This window comes from Linepithema humile, chromosome 1 (assembly GCF_040581485.1).
Source record: "Linepithema humile isolate Giens D197 chromosome 1, Lhum_UNIL_v1.0, whole genome shotgun sequence".
Taxonomy (NCBI): Eukaryota; Metazoa; Arthropoda; class Insecta; order Hymenoptera; family Formicidae; genus Linepithema; species Linepithema humile.
In genome coordinates, this window is record NC_090128.1 from 4,832,163 (window position 1) to 4,846,910 (window position 14,748).

At 34.7% G+C, this 14,748-nt stretch overlaps 2 protein-coding genes and 2 pseudogenes across 2 annotated transcripts; all 4 read right to left on the reverse strand.

The window, feature by feature from the left end:
• Positions 1 to 1,866: 1,866 nt before the first annotated feature.
• Positions 1,867 to 3,161, reverse strand: LOC105674993 (probable cytochrome P450 6a13; annotated as a pseudogene).
• A 2,169-nt stretch (positions 3,162 to 5,330) lies between these two features.
• Positions 5,331 to 7,004, reverse strand: LOC105675087 (cytochrome P450 6j1-like). Its single transcript, XM_012371893.2, has one exon. The coding sequence runs from the start codon at positions 7,002 to 7,004 to the stop codon at positions 5,496 to 5,498; it is 1,509 nt and encodes a 502-aa protein (XP_012227316.1). The 3' UTR covers positions 5,331 to 5,495.
• Positions 6,935 to 12,045, reverse strand: LOC105675061 (probable cytochrome P450 6a20; annotated as a pseudogene).
• Positions 12,046 to 12,190: 145 nt separating this feature from the next.
• Positions 12,191 to 14,400, reverse strand: LOC105675053 (cytochrome P450 6a2). Its single transcript, XM_012371851.2, has one exon. The coding sequence runs from the start codon at positions 14,299 to 14,301 to the stop codon at positions 12,793 to 12,795; it is 1,509 nt and encodes a 502-aa protein (XP_012227274.1). The 5' UTR covers positions 14,302 to 14,400; the 3' UTR covers positions 12,191 to 12,792.
• Between the last annotated feature and the right edge of the window lie 348 nt (positions 14,401 to 14,748).

Genomic DNA, 14,748 nt, shown 5'->3' on the forward strand with positions numbered 1-14,748 from the left:
CGCCTACTGCTCCCCCTCCAACTGCTCGCGCGTTGACACGCGCCGCCGGACACTCGTAACTAAAGAGCGCGACGCTTTGTCTCAGGACCGCGTGTAATATAAAAATTAAAATAAAAGCGTCGCGCTCCTTAGTTACGAGTGTCCGGCGGCGCGTTGTCAACGCGCGAGCAGAAGGAGGGGGAGCAGTAGGCGTGCATCGAGAAATCCAGCCGAAAGTTGCAAATAGCTGACAGCACAGATCTAAAACGATTTAACTAGGATAATAAACTTAGTATTGAAAAATTAACTTTTCTTCCCTTCGACAAAGGATCGCGAATTTGACCGATAATGAGAATGGCTTAATTACAGATAAAAGCTATGTTATTGAGAAAGTACAGCCTGAAATTTTCTGCGAAGACACAAGTACCCTTGAAAGTAATGTCCCGATCCTTCTTGAACTCGCCATTCAGCAGTCTGTAGCCTTTACAAATATAAAAATAGATTAGTAAATAATAGATAATTTTTTAAAGACAGTTGTATTTTCACATAAATTTATCTATACATTTTACTTTACAAAACTTAATTACAATTTCCATATAATTAAAAAAAAAATTATCGCAGTAAGAGATTAGAAATGGCACCAAATTGGAAGAATATAATATCAAACATTTCTATATTGTACAAAATAAGATAATTAAAATAATAGTATTTTTTATATAATTTAAATTTGTTAAAAATACAGTTAAAATAACAATATCTTAATTATAAAATTAATATGTATAATGAGCAAAAAAAATTTATAGATTATATATTAGTTTTTTTTTTTTTCTTTTAAACACACACAAATATATCTTATACTATAATTCACGTATAAGTTATCTTATTAGGCGGACTTTTTATCTTCTTTATAATGTGCTACTACATTTTTTATATTTAGACTAGAACAATACAGGCGCGCGCTGCGCGCGCGTACTTATTATAGTAATTTAATAATTAGGAAATCAAAATATTTAGATAAATTTTTTTTATTTTAAATAACCGTCAAAATAACCTTCGGTATCAAGCTATCAAACTATGGCTGCGTTCCCATTTCGTCTCACTCAGTGCAGTATCCAGTGGCCGCCATTTTGCTGGATACTGCACTGGAGAAGCGTTCCCAAATTACTAGACCAAATATTTGGTAATTAGGACGAAATGATTTAGTTCTCACTACCAAATATTTGGTAATCAGGACGAAATGATTTAGTTCCCACTACCAAATATTTGATAATCAGGACGAAATAATTTTGTTCCCATTACCAAATATTTGGTAATAAAAAACGAAATGATTTAGCTCCCATTACCAAATATTTGGTAATGAAAAACGAAATTATTTAGCTCCCATTACCAAATATTTGGTAATGAGAAACAAAATTATTTAGCTCCCATTACCAAATATTTGGTAATGAAAAACGAATTTATTTAGCTCCCACTACCAAATATTTGGTAATAAAAAACGAAATTATTTAGCTCCCATTACCAAATATTTGGTAATGAAAAACGAAATGATTTAGCTCCCACTACCAAATATTTGGTAATGAAAAACGAAATTATTTAGCTTTCTAATGATGAATAGACCACCTATTGGAGAGGGTAAAATGCTACCGGGGATTATTTCCAAAGAAACTTTTGTTTTAGACGAAAGTTCTAAACTATATTTTCCCAAGAATGCAGTCAGCCCGCTTTTATTTGCAACACAGCTATCCTCATTCCTGGACAGATACGTGAACCCTCGCCAAAAGGAAGAAAGGCGAATCAGTTAATGCTCTGTTTATTTCACTCAAAAAAATGATCTTGCAATAATAGCTAAAATTTTTTAAGTGTAAAAAATTAACTAAAACAGATAAATGATTAGCAACTGTTGTGATATTGCATATGTAATTACTTAATCAGTTTAGATGACAGAAACAGAATATATATCTGTATTGTTTGTGAACTTTAAAAAGAAAGTTTCTCTAAAGCGCCTATCTATATAAGATCAATCACGTGTTAGATCATGCAATGAATAACATTTAGCAATGGTACCTAAATTTTTCAGAAGCTATTGCTAAAACATTACTGCTATAAATTCTATATGTGACAAACAATGTTTTCACAGATACGAAAAATAGCGATACATTTTTGTTGCGATATCTAGAAATCTAACTACATCAGCGAAATATTTTTTTGAGTGTTTCCGGTGTGAATCTCTCGGTATCGAATATCTTAAAATTGCTCCAATATTGAGAATCATTATGCAAACCATCTAAGCAAATCTGAATTTGAGTTCCGAGCTGCACGCGACATACGAGTCCGTCGGATCCTTTTAGCTCGAACTCCTCCGTGCAAACTTTCGTCAGAAATCCTGCTGCGGATGTAAGTCTCTGCGTCTCATTCAGAATCTGATCCATGTAAGTTATTTCCTTCAAGCCTTTGTACGTGATTTTACCAATGTACTTGTTGAGCACCGATACTACCTCTTCGCGTAATTTCTCCTGTACTTCTGAGTGAGTAGCTAATTGATAGACGACAAAACTTATAACTGTACTGGAAGTCTCATAGCCATCCACGACAAACGACAACGTATGAGACGCTATCTCTAAGCAAATTTATCACCCTCTAACTTTTCCAATTCAACCATCAAGTAAAGAAAATCATTTCTGGGTATCTTGTCCGTTCTTCTTTGCTCTATAAGTTCCGCAACCAAAGTGCGATAAAAGTGATCGATGTGCTTCGGTATAAATCTTAATTTTAATAATTTTTTTAGCACCGGGGCGACAAATAATATGGTAAAAACAATTTTGATTCGTAGATTTGGCTCAACAACAGCAGCGCCGATTTTTCGAAAAGACACGTTCTTTTTCTCATCGTCAAAGCAATATCTGTCCACACCAAAACCAGCGTTAACCACCGCCAGCGCGGTGAACCTTGAAAACAAATCCTTGAGCTCTAACTCCACCTTTCCAGTTTTGCTTATTTTGCTGTCCAGATAATTTTCGAGCAACATGCACACCAGTTTAACGTTCTCCAACAGGATTTTCAATCGCATACTGAAGAACGCGTAAGTTAAACGTTTCCTGGCGGCTAGTCATTTATCACTGGTTAGAGCAGCGCTCGGAATTAGTTGCACATTTCGGGCCGATTTCCGAGACGACGCCTCCTGTTCCCCCACTACCGCCCGGCCGCTGGAGCCCGAGCCGCCGATAGCTCTGGCTCAGGAGCGTTTTATATTAGAAATAGGCTGGATTGTTTAGGCATCTTTCAGGAAATCGTAACATTTTCTTCATTACATAAATAATGTTTATTTTTATTAATACATAATATATATATTTAATTATTAATGAAAATAAACATTATTTATGTAATAAAGAAAATATTACTATTTTCTGAAAGGTACCTCAACAAAACCCAGCTTATTTCTTATATAAAACGCTCCTGCGCCAGAGCTATCGGCGGCTCGGCCGCCAGCAGCCGGGCGGTAGTGGGGGAACAGGAGGCGTCGTCTCGGAAATCGGCTCGAAATGTGCAACTAATTCCGAGCGCTGGGTTAGAGAAAAGAGATTGTGCGTCACAAGAGGATCCAAATTCGGATCGGCTTGAAAGGAATTTTTGTTGAAGCTCGCAAAATTTGTCTGCAGCCGTTTTCACTAATTCTGGTTCGATGACTATCAACGACGGTGACGAAAAATTGTAGAATCCAACCATACTGTGATTTTTATTGTTTCTGTAAATTTTGGCAAAATGCTAAGAGACTGTCGTCCTCAAGCAAACTGCCGACAGCATATGACTGACCACTGGCAAGGCTCCATCCGGGCACGGAATTTCACGTTTTTGCCAGTATTTGAAATTTTGCGTCAGGTATAAATACAAAGCTACAACTGCTCCGAGAATCAGAGATATCAGTACGATGCACATTTTGCTTGTTTCGAGTAGTAAGTAACACTGATTTAAACAGACTGATGTAGCCTTGACTGCATATCAACCGTAATTGTATGTTGGAAAGTTACCAACGCAAATATTGATAGCGTTATAGCGTCAATTAGTGTGAGCGAGTGGGAGCGGAGAGATAGCAATAAAACTTGTATCAGTGAATTTTTTAACGGGTATTAAATGAACATTGTCACAAAATATCAACTGATATATTTCCACAATTGCATGATGTAACGATAATTTGTTGCAATAGCTGATTAAAAATATATATTGTTGCTCCCACGGAACGAGGTATCAAACACGTCAAACGGAACTCGCGGAATAAAGGAACACTCTATTAGAGTAAAAGAAACACTTTAATAATAACAGTAACTCAAACGAATACAACGAGTAACCGAGAAACAGATTGAAAGATCAAAGCTGTCGTATACATCCGCCTGAGCAGCCAGCTGTCCGACCGAAAATCTGACATCTCACAGTTTGATTACAAACTGTCATGCAGACGTCTCAGCGGCTAAACAATATTACTATAAAAATTATTTACAATATCTCATCTGTTAAGAAACAGTTTTCAGAACTATTGAACGTCCGATCGATATTATCAATCGGTCTCTCAGCTGACTAAACGCAGCATCGGCGGCGAAAAAGCCTGGAAGCGCAACAATATTATATTAGAAATTTTTGTTATTATTGTATGTTAAAATGTATTAAATGTATTAATTGTGTATTAAAACAATTTTTTAAAATAATTTAATATAAAGATTAATATAAATTATGCTGGATGTAAATTTGAACTTTATTTACAACGTGCATTTTGCGCTGCGACTTGTTATCTATTATATGTACCGCGTAAAGAATCAAAACATCGATTAACTTTTTACTAAGTAAAGTGATTATGCCTTGACTTGAGATTGTTGTACATGCTCTTATCATTATTATTTGATAATACATAAAAAAATATATAAAAAAATTTATCTACGTACTTTGCAGTAATACTAACAGTACGAAGAACAATTACAGCAATTACAAAATCGATATTTATTGCAATATGTTTTAAATTTTTACATTATATTTTGTAGTAAAATGTTGTACTTTCTGACACTTGTCAAAAATTTTGCGAGAAAAATATTTTTTATTGTGAAACAGAGTTAAAAAAAATTCTTACGTATTCTTCTTTCGAGCGTAGACGTGGAAAGATAAAAAGTTTTTGGAAAACGATTTATACTGCATAAAAGTATAAATTTCAAGCTTTAAAATGCTTCTTCATTTTTTGTCTACAATGATTTCTCGCCAAATTACAACGGTTAAAAAATTGTTCAATTTTCAGTATCTGAAATATATTCGCAGTTATTAGTAAAATAATGTGTAATAGTAATTTTGCATAAAATTAGAACAGTGAAAAGTAGGCAATTTTCTAGACAGTTTTATTCCTACAAATGTGTTACATATATTTCATCAATCAAATTAGAAGTTTTATACTTCAGTATAGTTAAAAAAGATTTCCTACTAATTTATCTTTCAAATTTAAAAATTGTGAGCTTGATATAGCTTAAAAAAAATATTTGCAATTAAAGCTGTCGGATTTTGACCCACAAACCGCCTTCCGGGGATGCTAAAATAACTCCGGGGATCATTTTCAAAGGCAGTTTTGTCTTGGGAGAAAGTTCTAAACTATATTTCCTCAATAATGTAGCCAGACCCGCTTTTATTTGCAGCAGAGCCATTCTCATTCCCGGGCAGATACGTGGACCTTCGCCGAAAGGAAGAAAGACGAATCGATCGATGTTTTGTTTATTTTCAGGGTTGAATCTCTCAGGATCGAATACCTCAGGATTGTTCCAATATCGAGGATCATGTTGTAAACCGTGAACGGGTATCTGAATTTCAGTGCTGGGCTGTACGCGACAGACAAGCCCGTCGGATCCTCTCAACTCAAACTCTTCAGTGCAGATCTTGCTCTGAAATCCTGCCGTGGGTATAATTCTCTGCGATTCGTTCAGAACTTGATCCATATAAGTCATCTCTTTCAAGCCTTCGTATGTGATTTCATCATTGTATTTTTTAAACACAGACATTACCTCTTTACGTAGTTTTTCTTGAATTTCTTGATGGACGGCTAATTGATAGCCAACAAGGCTCATAACTATACTAGAAGTCTCATAGCCATCTACGACAAACGAGAAGGCTTGAGCGGTTAGTAGCTCCACGTCAAATTTAATGCCTTCCTGCTTTTCCAATTCAGTCATTAAATGAAGAAAATCATTTCTAGGTTTCCCGTCCTTTCTTCTCTGCTCCATAAGTTCCGCGACTAACGTGCGAAAAAAATTATCAATATGCTTCGGCACAAAACTTATTTTGAATATTTTGTTTAACGACGGGACTAAAAATAGCAACATGGTCGCGATCTTGGTCCGTAAACTCGGCTCTAGAACAACCTCACCGATTTTTTGAAAAGACAGATTCTTTTTCTCTTCGTTAAAGCAATATCCGTCTACGCCGAAACCAGCGCCAGCCACCACCTGTGCGGTGAATTTTGCAAATAAATCCTTCAGCTCTACTTCTACCTTTTCGGTTTTACTCAGTTTATTATTCAAATAATTCTCGAACAACACGCACACCGGTTTGACGCTCTCCAGTAAAATCTTCAGCCTCATGCTAGAGAACGCGTAAGTCAGACGCTTCCTGGCGGTTTGCCACTTTTCGTCGAACAAGTTAAAAGGATTTAGCGCTACGAGCGGATCCAAGTCAGGATCGACTTGAAAAACGTTTCGGTTAAAACTGGCAAAGTTTGTTTGCAACACTGTTTTTACTAATTGCGGCTCGATAACTATTAATGACGGTTTTGTAAAACTGTAAAATCCCACCATGCTACAATTTTTATTGTTATTGTACATTTTTCTAAGAAATTCAGAGAAAGTTGTTCTTAAAGTGATTGCTGGCAGCATATGACCAATTCCTGGCAAGGCCCCGTCCGGGCACGGAATTCCACGTTTCTGCCAATACTTGTAGTTTTGCGTCAGATAGTAATACAAAGCTGCGAACGCTCCGAGAATCAGAGACACCAGCATGATAGTCATCTTGCTCTTTTTGAATAACTCTTGCTTAGACAGGCTCGTGCTGCCTTTACTGCGTACTAGCCGTAACTAACAGCAGAGAGCAGAATCACGGACGCAAATACTGATAGTATGAGATAGCATGACCGAGTGGGAAGGGAGAGCAATATAATTTAAATCAAAATTTCTAACGGGTGTTAAGTGTACTTTATTACCAAATGACGTGTATTATAATTAACTGACCTATAATCACCTGACGTGTTCCCACAATCATAGAGAATCATACTCACGCTGGGATTTCTAACAAAAACAGGCACGAAGAACATCGAACTGAAAGGATCTGACGAACTTGCTTTTTGCGTGCAACATATAATCAAATTTTACTTGATACTCATTCACGGTTTGCAGGAGGATAATTAGTACTAGAAGAATTTCGAAGTATTCGATCTCGAGCGATTTAGCTAGGATAATAAGCATGGTATCGAGAAATTAACTTGTCTTCCTTTCGACAAGGGATCACGAATCTGACCGATAATGAGAATGGCTTAACTACAGATGAAAGCGTGTTTAGCTACGTTATTGAGAAAGTACAGCCTGAAACTTTCTGCGAAGACATAAATACTTTTGAAAATGACGTCCTGATTCTTCTTGAATTCGCCATTTAACAGTCTGTGGGACTTTATAGATATAAAAATACATTAGTAAAAATAGATAATTTTTAAGACAATTGTATTTTCACATAATTTTACCTGTACATTTCACTTTACAAAACTTAATTACAATTTCCATATAATTAAAAAAAAATTATTGCAGTAAGAGATTAGAAATGTGGCACCAAATCGAAAAAATATAATATCAAACATTTCTATATTGTACAAAATAAGATAATTAAAATGATAATATTTTTTAATTAATTTAAATTTGTAAAAAATACAGTTAAAATAACAATATCTCAATTATAAAATTAATATGTGTATAATGAGCAAAAAAAATTTGTAGATTAATTATTAGTTAATTTTTTTTTCTTTTAAACACACACAAATATATCTTATACTATAATTCACGCATGAGTTTGCTTATTAAGAGAATTTATCATCTTTTTTATAAATGCTACTACATTTATATTTAGATACAAACGATTAAGTTGTGTGTATTTTATTGAGGACTTGAAGAAATTAATTATTACATGTAATAACTGATTAAATGCAAAAAAAATGTATTGATATAATAACGATTTACATGCTTCAAATAATAAATATAAAATAATTTTGTTTCTGCATAAAAATTTATTACAAATTTTATTTTTTAATAATAAAAAAAATTGGACTCTGATTTTTAACAGATAAAGATATTTGCAATCAAAGCTTTCTAATGACGGCCCATAGACCACCTTTTAAAGATGTTAGAATGCTACCGGAAATTATTTCCAAAGGAACTTTTGTCTTAGGAGAAAGTTCTAAGCTGTATTTTCTCAAAAATGCAGCCAGACCAGCTTTTATTTGCAACACAGCCATCCTCATTGCCGGGCACATACGAGGACCTTCGCCGAAGGGAAGAAAGGCGAATCGATCAATGCTTTGTTTATTTTCCGGGCTGAATCTGTCAGGATCAAATATCTCAGGGTTGTTCCAATATCGAGGATCGTGATGTAAACCGTGAACGGGTATCTGAATTTCAGTTTTGGGCTGTACGCGACAGACAAGCCCGTCGGATCCTCTCAACTCGAACTCTTCAGTGCAGATCTTGCTCTGAAATCCTGCCGTGGGTATAATTCTCTGCGATTCGTTCAGAACTTGATCCATATAAGTCATCTCTTTCAATCGCTTTCGTATGTGATTTCACCATTGTATTTTTTGAACACGGACATTACCTCTTCACGTAGGTTTTTCTGAATTTCTTGATGGACGGCCAATTGATAGAGAACAAGGCTCATAACTGTACTAGAAGTCTCATAGCCGTCTATGACAAACGACATAGCTTGGACCGTTAATACCTCCAGGTCAAATTTAGTGCCTTTCTGCTTTTCCAACTCAGTCATTAAATGAAGAAAATCGTTTCTAGGTTTCCCGTCCTTTCTTCTTTGCTCCATAAGTTCCGCCACTAACGTGCGAAAAAAATTATCAATATGCTTTGGTACAACACTGACTTTAAATATTTTTTTTAACGACGGGGCTACAAATGACAACATTATTACAATCTTGGACCGTAAATTCGGCTCTAGAATAAGCGCACCGATTTTTTGAAAAGACAGATCTTTTTTCTTTTCGTTAAAGCAATATCCGTCCACGCCTAAACCAGCGCCAGCAACCACCTGCGCAGTGAATTTTGAACATAGATCTTTTAGCTCCACTTCTACCTTTCCGGTTTCCCTCAGTTTATTGTCCAAATAATTTTCGAATACCACGCACACCGTTTTCACGCTTTCAAGTAAAATCTTCAGTCTCATGCTAAAGAACGCGTAAGTCAGACGCTTCCTGGCGGCTTGCCATTTTTCGCCGATCTAGTTGAAAGGATTTATCGCTATGAGCGGATCCAAGTCGGGATCGACTTAAAAAACGTTTCGATTAAAGCTGGCAAAGTTTGTTTGCAACACTGTTTTCACTAATTGCGGCTCGGTAACTATTAACGACGGTTTTGTAAAATTGTAAAATCCAACCATGCTACAGTTTTTATTGTCGTTGTATATCTTGCTAAGAAACTCGCAGAAAGTTGTTCTTAAAGTGATTGCTGGCAGCATATAACCAATTCCTGGCAAGATCCCGTCCGCGCACGGAATTCCACGTTTCTGCCAATACTTGTAATTTTGCGTCAGATAGTAATACAGAACTGCAAACGCTCCGAAAATCAGAGACACCAGCACGATAGTCATCTTGCTCTTTTTGAATAACTCTTGTCCACATCGGCTGATGTAGCCTTTACTGTATTAGCCGTAACTGACAGTACAGAGCAGAATCGCTGTATTAATGCCGCGAGTATTAATAACGTTAGATAACATAATAGAGTGGGATAGGAAGACTACCGATATAATATATATCACATTTTCTAACACGTGCTAAACAAGCTTTATTAGAAATTATATTAGAAAATTGTTTTATTAATTGTACTTTAAAATGCATGTTAAAACAAATTTTTTTTTCTAATTTTTAATATGCACTAATGTTTTAATATAAAAATAAAATATATGTATAAATATATTAATTTAAGAGAAACTTGTATAGTCAACAAAAAATATTATTTTAGAAAATTATGCTGGATATAAATTTGTTCTTTATTTATATATAATTGATTTACGTTGTAATTTGATTAATGATATAAAGAATCAATACTCACTTATTTTCTTACTTTGTTTGACTTTGATGTAACCTTAGGCTTGACTTGAGTTGAGATTATTCTGTATTCTGTGAGCATTGCCGTCTGTATGTCAGTGAAAAAAATTAATCGAGCATACATATCGCAGTGATACAGCATGTAGCATAAATTTATAAAAAATTGTTTACTATGTAGCTTAAGCTATATAATTTTACGTCAATTTACTATACATTAGACAAGCGTTTTGTGTGATTATAAGTTGACACATATAATTTAACGTACATATATAGGATGTGGGTGATTTTTTATTGAATAATTCAACAATTGCTTTTTTCTACCTCTTATACAGAACGATGCACAAAATATTTTCAATGTCAATGCTAAATTAATAATTTTAATGTCAAGAAGCTTTTTTGAAATAAAAGCAATAAATTGTATTAAATATATATATTATATTATTTTAAAAGCGACAGTTTTCTATCGTTAATTTGTAATCTTTAAGAAAATTTTTAAAATCAATAAATCATTTTAAACGCATTATGTAGCGTCACATAAATTGCAATACAAACATTACATAATACTGAGATCGGAGTGATTTCTCGTACGTCGTGCTACATTCTCACCGCGCAGTTTGCTCGGTTAATGGATGACGTTATTATTCATCGTTATATCGTGTTACTTCTTAAAGATGCAATTGCAATTGACAACGGTTGGCGCCCGAGTCAGTATCATTCAGTCAGTATCATTCGACCATCCACGATAAACGTAATAACTGTCACTCTCGTATTATTGATCCTCGCGTCGCTTATAGTCCTGTATTTCTATTTAACGAGGAACTACAAATACTGGCAAAAACGTGGAGTGCCGTCTCCGGAAGATGTCTTTCCCGGGATCCGGACACGGGACTCCGTTTCTGCCAATACTTGAAGTTTTGCATCAGGTAGAAATACAGAGCTACGAACGCTCCGAGAATCAGAGATAACAGTATGATGCTCATCTTGCTTCTTTCGAATAGCAAGTAACATTTATTTATGCAGACTAATGTAGCCTTGACTGCGTATCAACCGTGATTGATCGCCAGACAGTCGCCGATGCAAATATTGGTAGCGTCATAGCGTTAATGAGTGTGCACAAATGAGCTTGTAGTGATAATGACGAAATTCGTATCGATACATTTTAACGGGTGCTAAGTGAACTTTATTACAAGATATCAACTGACATATGTATTTCTATAATTGTATAATGCATCTAAAATTTGTTGCAATAGTTAATTGAAAGAATAAATTATATTAGAAATTTTTTTTATAATTATATGTTAAGATGTATATTTGAAAACATTTCTTTTAAATAACTTAATATACATTGTAATATAAATTATGCTGGATGTGAATATGCAGTTTATTTATAGACGTGTAATTTGCGCTGCAACTTGCTATCCGAGCATTACGTAACGAATCGAAACATCACTTAACTCTTCGCTAAGTAGAATGACCTTGTATTAACTTTAGCTCTTACTTTGTCTTGACTTGAGATTTTTGCATGCTATTATTATGATGTGTCAATAAAAAAAAATGTCGTTTGTGCATGGGACGCAGTGAATCACTAAAGTGAGAACAACAACAGCAATATATCGATGTCTTTAAGTTTTAAAAATTTTGTAATTTAAAATTCATTATATTTTATACCTTGCATAAAATCTCTTTCAATTTTAAATTTATCTTAAATTATACTAAAATTAAAATTTATGTTACAGTAAAACATTCTTCTATGTTAAAGTAAATCGAGAAAATAGTTTTATATTTTTATAAAGATTTATGAGTTTTCTATTGCTTATAAATTAATATTTATAAAAGGATATCAAGTTTAAATTGATAAAATATTATGGTCTAAAGCATAACTGCTTTTAAACTGTTTTAATGCATTTTATTTTTATGAAAATAATATCAGTTTTCTGATAATGTGTATTTTAAAAAATTATTAAACGTAGCTTAACATACGCATAACCTTGTATCAATTTATGACATATTGTGATAAACATTATGTATCATAACTTTTTATATACACTTATTTGCAACTTGACGTAGTATACAGTGTTAGTCACTTTTTTATTGAATAATCGCCAGCAATTGCGCCGCTTCCATCTACTTGTTCCGACTTTTACGATGATGTACAGTTTCAATGTCAATGCTGAATTAATAACAATCACAGAATAACCTTTGCATTGACCCCTGTATATGTTATATGTATGTACTTTGCTTTTTTAAATGTTTTTTAATTAATATTACAAATAAACATCAATCTCAAATTTTGTTGCAAGTTTTATATTGTCTAAATTAAATTCAAAAACATGTAAGTAATCGGATTTAATAAAAACGTCTCTAATAAAAATGTAATTAAATCTAAAATAAATTTGATATGTATAGCTCCCAAAAATTTGCTACTAATTTATCCTTTACGTTTAAAAATTGTGAGACTGATATAGCTTAGAAAAAAATATTTGCAATTAAAGCTGTTGGATTTTGACCCACAAACCGCCTTCCGGGGATGCCAGAATGGCTCCGGGGATCATTTTCAAAGGCAGTTTTGTCTTGGGAGAAAGTTCTAAACTATATTTCCTTAATAATACAGCCAGACCAGCTTTTATTTGCAGCAGAGCCATCCGCATTCCCGGGCAGATACGAGGACCTTCGCCGAAAGGAAGAAAGGCAAATCGATCAATGCTTTGTTTATTTTCCGGGCTGAATCTGTCAGGATCAAATATCTCAGGGTTGTTCCAATATTTAGGATCGCGATGTAAACCGTCAACTGGTATCTGAATTTCAGTTGTAGGCTGTACGCGACAGACAAGCCCGTCGGATCCCTTCAGCTCGAACTCTTCAGTGCACATCTTGCTCTGAAATCCTACCGTGGGTATAATTCTTTGCGATTCGCACAGAACTTGATCCATATAAGTCATCTCTTTCAAGCCTTCGTATGTGATTTCACCATTGTATTTTTCGAACACGGACATTACCTCTTCACGTAGTTTTTTTTGAATTTCTTGATGGACGGCCAATTGATAGAGAACAAGGCTCATAACTGTACTAGAAGTCTCATAGCCATCTATGAAAAACGACATGGCGTGAGCCGTTAATACCTCCAGGTCAAATTTAGTGCCTTCCTGCTTTTCCAATTCAGTCATTAAATGAAGAAAATCGTTTCTAGGTTTCCCGTCCTTTCTTCTCTGCTCTATAAGTTCCGCGACTAAGGTGCGAAAAAAATTATCAATATGCTTTGGTATAGCTTTTACTCTCAATATTTTGTTTAACGACGGGGCTATAAATGTCAACATCATTACGATCTTGGTCCGTAAATTCGGCTGTAGAATAGCCGTACCGACTTTTTGAAAAGACAGATCCTTTTTCTCCTCGTTAAAGCAATATCCGTCCACGCCGAAACCAGCGCCAGCCACCACCTGCGCGGTGAATTTTGAGCATAGATCCTTCAGCTCCACTTCTATCTTTCTGGTTTCTTTCAGTTTATTGTCCAAATAATTTTCGAATACCACGCACACCGTTTTGACGCTTTCAAGTAAGATCTTCAGCCTCATGCTAGAGAACGCGTAAGTCAGACGCTTCCTGGCGGCTTGCCACTTTTCGCCGATCAAGTTGAAAGGATTTAGCGCAAAGAGCGGATCCAAGTCGGGATCGACTTGAAAAACGTTTCGGTTAAAGCTGGAAAAGTTTGCTTGCAACACTGTTTTCACTAATTGCGGCTCGATGACTACTAACGACGGTTTTGTAAAACTGTAAAATCCAACCATGCTACAATTTTTATTGTCATTGTACATCTTGCTAAGAAATTCGGGGAAAGTTGTTCTTAAAGTGATTGCTGGCAGCATATGACCAATTCCTGGCAAGATTCCGTCCGCGCACGGAATTCCACGTTTCTGCCAATACTTGTAGTTGTGCGTCAGATAGTAATACAGAATTGCAAACGCTCCGAGAATCAGAGACACCAGCACGATAGTCATTTTGCTCTTTTTGAATAACTCTTGTTCAAATCGGCTGATGTAGCCTTTACTGCGTATTAGCCGTAACTGACAGCACAGAGCAGAATCGCTGTATTAATGCCGCGAGTATTAATGACGTTATATAACATAACAGAGTGGGATAGGAAGACTAGCGATATAATATATACCACATTTTCTAACGAATGCTAAACAAACTTTATTAGAAATTATATTAGATAATTTTTTTATTAATTGTACGTTAAAATGCATGTTAAAACAAATTTTTTTTCTAATTTTTAACACGCATTAATGTTTTAATATAAAAATAAAATATATGTATAAATATATTAATTTAAGAGAAATTTGTATAGTAGACATAAAAGATTATTTTAGAAAATTATGCTGGATATAAATTTGTTTTTTATTTATATTTGATTTACTTTGCAATCTGAAAAATGATATAAGGAA

Bases quoted from the DNA above. Each gene is read 5' to 3' on its own strand.
- LOC105675087 (XM_012371893.2), bottom strand. From the start codon at position 7,004: ATGACTATCATGCTGGTGTCTCTGATTCTCGGAGCGTTCGCAGCTTTG.
- LOC105675053 (XM_012371851.2), bottom strand. From the start codon at position 14,301: ATGACTATCGTGCTGGTGTCTCTGATTCTCGGAGCGTTTGCAATTCTG.